Source organism: Adiantum capillus-veneris, chromosome 1, assembly GCF_014529385.1.
Source record: "Adiantum capillus-veneris isolate H3 chromosome 1, ASM1452938v2, whole genome shotgun sequence".
In the NCBI taxonomy this organism is placed as follows: Eukaryota; Viridiplantae; Streptophyta; class Polypodiopsida; order Polypodiales; family Pteridaceae; genus Adiantum; species Adiantum capillus-veneris.
In genome coordinates, this window is record NC_140931.1 from 124579503 (window position 1) to 124586315 (window position 6813).

Sequence of the window (6813 nt, forward strand, 5' to 3'; positions counted from 1 at the left end):
CTGTCAAAGGAAGGGACGGTAGAGCATAGAATCAAAAGCAAAGCAATAATTTCACTCTCTCTTGATCTTTTCAAGAGGACAGCATAAGGTGAGAGCAATAGGGCAAGGACGGAAGAGGATAATTTCTCTCTATCATACTTGGGAGATACAAGGGTATCAAGTTGCAAAGAATTTAAGCTAGGTTTGCATGTTCAAAGAAGCAAAAGGATTGAAGGGCGGTTTTCATGTTCAGGGGTGCAAGAGTGCTAAAGACTGACAAGAAAAGAGAGAGGCTTTGAGAAATTAAGGTTGAGCTCAACAACAGATGGGCAATTACCAATGTTTGGAGAAAAGACGAGTCTATGCTCATTGAAGGGTTTGAGTGCATGTAGCTATGAGAGCTTGAATATGCATCGAGAAGAATCCACTATCATGATTGATTGGGAGCCAAGCAAGGGTTTATGACTGACTAGAGCTACTGATTAAACTTTACTCAGAGTTTTTATTCCCACCGTGCTGATTGTTAGAGATCGATTAGACCATACCTTGTACAATTTATTCATGTTCCAATGATATAGTACTCTTGTTGGATTCCTATTGGCATTCATCCATCTGTGTTGTTTTCTCTCTCTACCATCTCTCATAACCAAAGGCCCCATGCCTGCCGGGCTCACCTCTCGAACCCGTATCCCCCAACATCATGTGCCTCCTCAGCTCACCTCTTGAACACACATCGCTCCACACCATAATGTGCCTCTCCAAAGTGAGTGCAACAATAATGATATGTACAGTGCTACCGAGGAGAGAAAATAGCTAGTTCCTTAGTAGCTTTTCAAGAGAAAAGAAGGAGAAAAAATTCTCTTAGAGGGCCCTTTTTGAGCCCAATTTTGTCAAAGGAAAGCCCATACAAGTATCAGCATTTTACCCCGTCATGTGACAATTTTTGTATCACAGAAAGTGTGAGTTTTGCCAAGCCCCAAAAAGGACACAAAAGTGAGTCAATACCTCATCAAGATAGAGATTCATGTTAGAAAAACCCAGTAAAAGATCCGTGTCTCTAAGTGCATAAAACAATCCTCCTTTAATCTTGAGATACTTGAAAAAATGTAGGAGATAATGGTGTGTTAATGTTACATTCCCAACAAATTTTGTTGGATTACCCATTTCATGTGATACAACGGCTCGGCTACCTTCATAGCCGGCATCCTCAAGTGGCTCCCTTGAGCCCTTGTCCCTAACGCATAGGCTAGAATCACCTCCCAACTGTCCAATATATATGTTTTGTATCCTCGAGGGGCTCCATTGAGCCCTTGTCCCTAACCGATAGACTAGAATCACTTCCCAACCGTCCTATATATAGGCTTTCTCTTATATATAGCCCCTCGACTGCCAACTCCCCTTGGACTCTTGCCCTCCCATATCAAAAATTGTACATTACTAATTTTTGGCAAAATGTATGTCTACCGCCCTACTATGTCGCCTACTCCTAGTTGACAATGCCATTTCTCAAACATCAGCACTCTCAGCACAAATGTTAGACCATAGAACGAGGGCGCCAGAATTTTCAGGCTCTAAAGCTAAAACTCGATCGGCTGCAAATTTAGCTAGCATCCAGTCGCAATGGATTCTGCAGGCAGCAAGTAAGGCTTTCCACACTTCTGGATACACAGCACCCCCCATCTCCACCATGCAGACTTTCGATGCTTCTAATTGCCCCGCTCTTCCAAACATATCAACCATAGAAGCACAAACCTCCTCCCCTGGCAAAATCCCAAATACATGAGTCATCAACGTGAAATAGAAACACCCGTCTGCCACAAAACCTGCATAACTACATGCAGAGATGATTGCGAGAAGAGTGACATGATCAACCTTAACTTCCTCCTCTTTCATTCGTTCCAACAGTTGAAAAGCTTCTTTACCCCAGCCATGCTGTGCGCATCCTAAGATCACTATATTCCATGAGATGGACGTGCGATTTGGCATGCTCTTGAACACACTCACCGACTTCTCGATGCTGCCACACTTAGCATACATGTCAATCAAAGTGTTGCAGACAGGCATAGCAGGTTCATCAAAACCTCCAACAACGCATGCGTGAAACTGTTCGCCAAGCTCCAACGCCCCTAAGCTCCCACATGAGAGGAGCATGCTGAGATATGTCACTCCATCTGGCTGCACCCCTTCTTGCTGCATTTGGCGGTAAAGGGCCAACACTTCTTCCATGTCTTCACGAACCGCATACCCTGCCATGACAATGTTCCATGAAACGGCATCTCGCTCTGGTAAATGAGCAAAAACTCTAAAGGCTCCATCTATGTCTCCGCATTTGTGATAAAAGTCGACGAGTGTATTGTTCAAGATCGTGTTGTCATCAGCTTTTGTTTCAATCATCTTGAGGTGTACCTGCTTGCCAAATGCTACTAAATGCATGTTGGTGCAAGCCTTGACGACCGAAACGAAGGTCACCTCGTTAGTTTCAACACCCCTTTGCTCCATCTCAAGAAACAGGGTTAGTGCATGCTTATGGTGCCCATAGGAAACATAAGCTGCAATCATCCCATTCCATAGAACCTTCTCTTGCACGAGCATTTGATCGCACACACACAGTGCATCTTCTACGCTACCGCACTTAGAATACATGTCCACAAGGCAACATTGCAACATGGCACTCGACTCAAGTCCTTCTCGTCTAACAAGCTCATGGATCTCCTTACCAGAGGCCAGAGCTGAAGCGCAGCAACATGCTTTGAGAATGGTGATGAATGTAACTTCATTGGGGGCGACACCTTCCCGCTCCATGCGCCAAAACAGCTTCAACGCTTCTTCATGATGTTCATGCTGCACATAACCTGCAATCATGGAGGTCCACACAACCACATTGCGCTCAGGAAGCTTGTCAAATATTTCACGAGCCAGCTCTGGTCTGTCACACTTGTTATACATGTCAATCAATGAACTGCCCACACAGAGAACCGGCTCCATCTTATATTTCAGTAGAAAATCATGTATTTGCTTCGCGTTATCTAAACAGCCTAATCCTGCAGCAGCCTTGATGACACCCAAAAATGTTATTCGATTGGGCCTTTTTCCTTCACTTATCAATCTCCAAAATATCTTTAAAGCTTCACTATACCAGCCACCTTTAGAATAACCACATATAAGCATATTCCAAGACACCAGATCTCTCTCAGCCATCCCCCAAAACACTTTCAGAGCGTCTTCAGGGCTCCCACAATTGATGTACATGTCGATAAGGCCATTTCCAACAAAAGCGCCTACGTCTTTCTCAGTCTTTAGGATGTGGGTATGAATTTGGGTGCCATATGTGATATTTTGCAAGATGGCACATTGCTTGAGAACATTTAAAAATGTGACTTGATCTGGTTGGAAGCCTTCCTTTACCATGCTCGAAAAATAATCAAACGCTTTCTCTGCCTTTCTGCATTGGCTGAACCCACTTATTATTGTGTTCCAAGAAGTAACATCACGGTCCGACATTCGATGGAAGGTGCTGCATGCGTCATCCATATGTTCGCACCTTGCATACATTTCTATGAGACAATTTTCTAAAGAAGTGTTTGGTAGAATACTGTTTTGAACAAAATGAGAATGCACATGGTGTCCTTCAACAAGAGCCTTGTGATCAATGCAACCCTGCAGAAAGACAAGACACGTATCGACACTTGGCCGGAGACTTGCCTCGTCTATCCGTTCCATTGTCACTACCACCGAATCATTGATGGCGTTTTCTGTGTGCAATGTCTCCAATTGACACGTGGATGAGTGTGCTAGCCGTCGAATGCAATCAAGAGCCTGGCAGCCACACCAAGGGAGCCTGCAAAGAGCACCAGCATGTTACAAAACCTCCATGAAGATTTTTTCGCCCACACCACACCAAAACCCTGCTAAAATGCTTACCACAAGCGGGTGGCAAGGATCTTGCTTGTAGGCGACATGTCATTGCCCCAAGAACAACCAGCATGGGCATATTACACAGGAACCCCCAACTGAAATCAAGTAGTTGCCTGATAGACTTCAAAATTTCCAGAACCTTTCCTTAGCCATTCTCGAGCATCCAAGCTAAGGAAATGTCCTTTGCACAGTGAGCCCTCTTTCTTTTCTTGCTCCTCCTCGTCATTAAGAAGACTGCATGCCCGACCTTGCTCGTACATATCGCGTGCGCTTGTGTCAGTGTGCGTAGGCTCTGAGGCTTGACCATCTGCACCAACTCTCTCTCTCCCTCTCTCTCTCTCTCTCTCTCTCTCTCGTCGGCTAGATCTTTAAGGTCTCTTGGGATAGTTTCCTACGACGTTAAAACTCTCTCCTTCTCCTCCTCCTCCTCTCACACCACACAACGAGTCTGGAGTTGGGTAGGTCTCGCGACAACCTTCTTTGATCAGCCATGCCATAGAAATTTGTTAGTGTTGTTGCGGGTAAGAAACAAATTGTTTACATGCAATAGATTGAAGTTTAGAGAATTGACAAAATTAACTTGGACTACTAACCTAGTCACTGAGTAGGCATCTCATCCGATTATGCAACTTAGAGAACGTTGATTTGTCAAGCTACACGGAAACCCATGTGAGTAGTTAATGTTTTCTTCATGCAATGAGGAAATGAAACAGACTACATACCATATATAGTGCATGCCATACAAAAGTGCCATACCGAAGTATGGTGGAGAGTCGACAATGTGTCTCCCCAAAAATTATATGGAATGAAAGTCGTGCCTTGCTTTACAGTCTAGTTGTGCAATCCAAGAAAACGCATAGACATGGAGATTTGGATGTTGATGATGAACCTTTACGCCTTGTTGACACGGAGTTTTGTATGTCAGTTTGTAGATGCTCCCGTTGTTGATTTGTTCTCGTTCTTATGGACATCTCTAACCATCTCATTTTCCAACTTGCAAATGAAAAGACTTTGTCTTTGCCGTTGTATTGATAGCTTTGATCACTAGCCAAATGAAGGTGCCTTACCAAATGCATCCTTCTTTCACTCTGGCATGTCATACGTGAAGAGTCCTACACCTAGAGGTTCCTGGGCAAGATGTTGTTTTCTTGTTCTAGCATGGGATCTTCCCAATAATGATTTAGATCCTTTGGGCTAGAATGAAGCATGTTCCTTTGTTGTTGCTCTCATAACTCTGTCCTTACTTGAGCTAAAGCAAAATGTGTCATTTTAGCTCTTCAAAGTGAACCATCTAGATCTTTTATGATTTTTATAGGTGACATATCAGTGGAGTATGTTGTTTTTCCTCTTAAGAAGGTTGGTTCATCCTCTTTGAGCTCAATTTCAAGATTCTCTTTGATGCCTTTGTCTTTATCAATGCAAGATTCCAGATCCATCAACATCATAATTGGGATGATCCCTCACATCCAAGACCCTAACGTTATTGGCTACTTAGCTTCTCATCTCTCTGGTAAATTTTTTTTCTTTAGTAGTCGCCTAGAAGAGCTCTTTTCATCCTCCTCTGTGATGATAATCCTTTGCGACATGTTGAAGGATGTTTCATACTAGAGGGATTAAATTCCTTATCTAAGGAACTTTTTTTCATTAGTAGAATCTGTCTTTTGGTCCACATCCCTCATGGAAAGGCTAATTGTATTCTTAGTCATGGAGACAACCTTAACCATGCCTCTTGATCTCTCTTCGCAACATCTTTGCATCAGTAATCATACGTATGGCAAGGTTTCACACATACCTCTTTATCTCTCTTCACAACATCTCTTGCATCAACAATCATATATATGGCGAGGTGTGACACATGAACAATCCCTCCCTTTCGATCATGAAAGCCTGCAAGTTGTACAAAGCAACCATGATTCCATGACATATGAAAGCCCACCTGAGTGAACATTGAGCACCTCAAGTTCATGTGGTTGATGCCCTTTTGAATCTCTAGGGTTCCTATCATATCGATCCCTCCTACTTGGGTCTCTGCATTCATCATCGTCTTCCCCTGCCATGTGGCAAGCCCACGGTGAAGCTCCCATTTGAGACTCACCAAAAAAAAAATCAAACTCCCCTAAAAAACAAATTCTTCATGCCCCTTGGGACTCTAATCATTTTATGCTCCCTTAACCAATGACCAACCTGTAAAGTTCACTTGAAAACCTTGTTCTCGAGCTTCGACAACCAACATTTACTCCGCATTCTGGCATTCACTTGACCTCGAACTAAGGGCTCCAAAAAAGAGAAAAACATTCTGTCCCTTTACCATCGCTATAGTCTGCCGACTCGACTTGTCACATAACTTGGTGCTCGGTCCTCTGTTGGCGAGCTATAACTTCCAAATTGTTTCATATGTCATCCACTAACTCTAAGAAATCTAAGAAAATCACAGGTGGCATGCTTTCCAAAGCAGTAACTGGTGCAAAATTGGCCCTCGATAAAAAATTTCTAACTTATTACTGATTGTAGATCTAAAAAGATTGGCATGCTCCATGATTCAAGCACTTTAGTCCTATTAGCTCACGTACACTTTACTCAACATGTCGTACTTGTCCATCCCGACGAGGATGTGCAAACCACTTATTCCTTCAAACTTGACCATTACAGCCCCGATTGACAAGCAGTCTGGACCTGCCTGGAGAACACCTTGAAGACCATCTTTGGCACCATAATCTCTGCACTTTTGAAAAACTCAATTAGCCATCTTGATTAGCCCCAAATAGAGATTCTTGGCCAAAAAAAACCTCAAAAGACATACACATCTAGATCCACATGTCTACCCATGACCTTCACACCTGCTCTTGCACTTGAGTGTGTTGTAGAAACCCATATCTTGGCTTGTGCCCTCTTCTAGCTTTGACATACTTTGGCTATACC

The 6813-nt window shown here is 43.3% G+C and overlaps 1 protein-coding gene across 1 annotated transcript; it reads right to left on the bottom strand.

Moving 5' to 3' along the window:
* Positions 1-1022: 1022 nt before the first annotated feature.
* On the bottom strand, positions 1023-4381 carry LOC147465499 (pentatricopeptide repeat-containing protein At3g02330, mitochondrial-like). Its single transcript, XM_086520453.1, has 2 exons — positions 3901-4381; positions 1023-3817 (listed from the first exon to the last, which is right to left on the bottom strand). Exons 1-2 carry the CDS (start codon positions 3936-3938, stop codon positions 1486-1488), a joined length of 2370 nt encoding a protein of 789 aa, XP_086376579.1. The 5' UTR covers positions 3939-4381; the 3' UTR covers positions 1023-1485.
* Positions 4382-6813: the final 2432 nt, after the last annotated feature.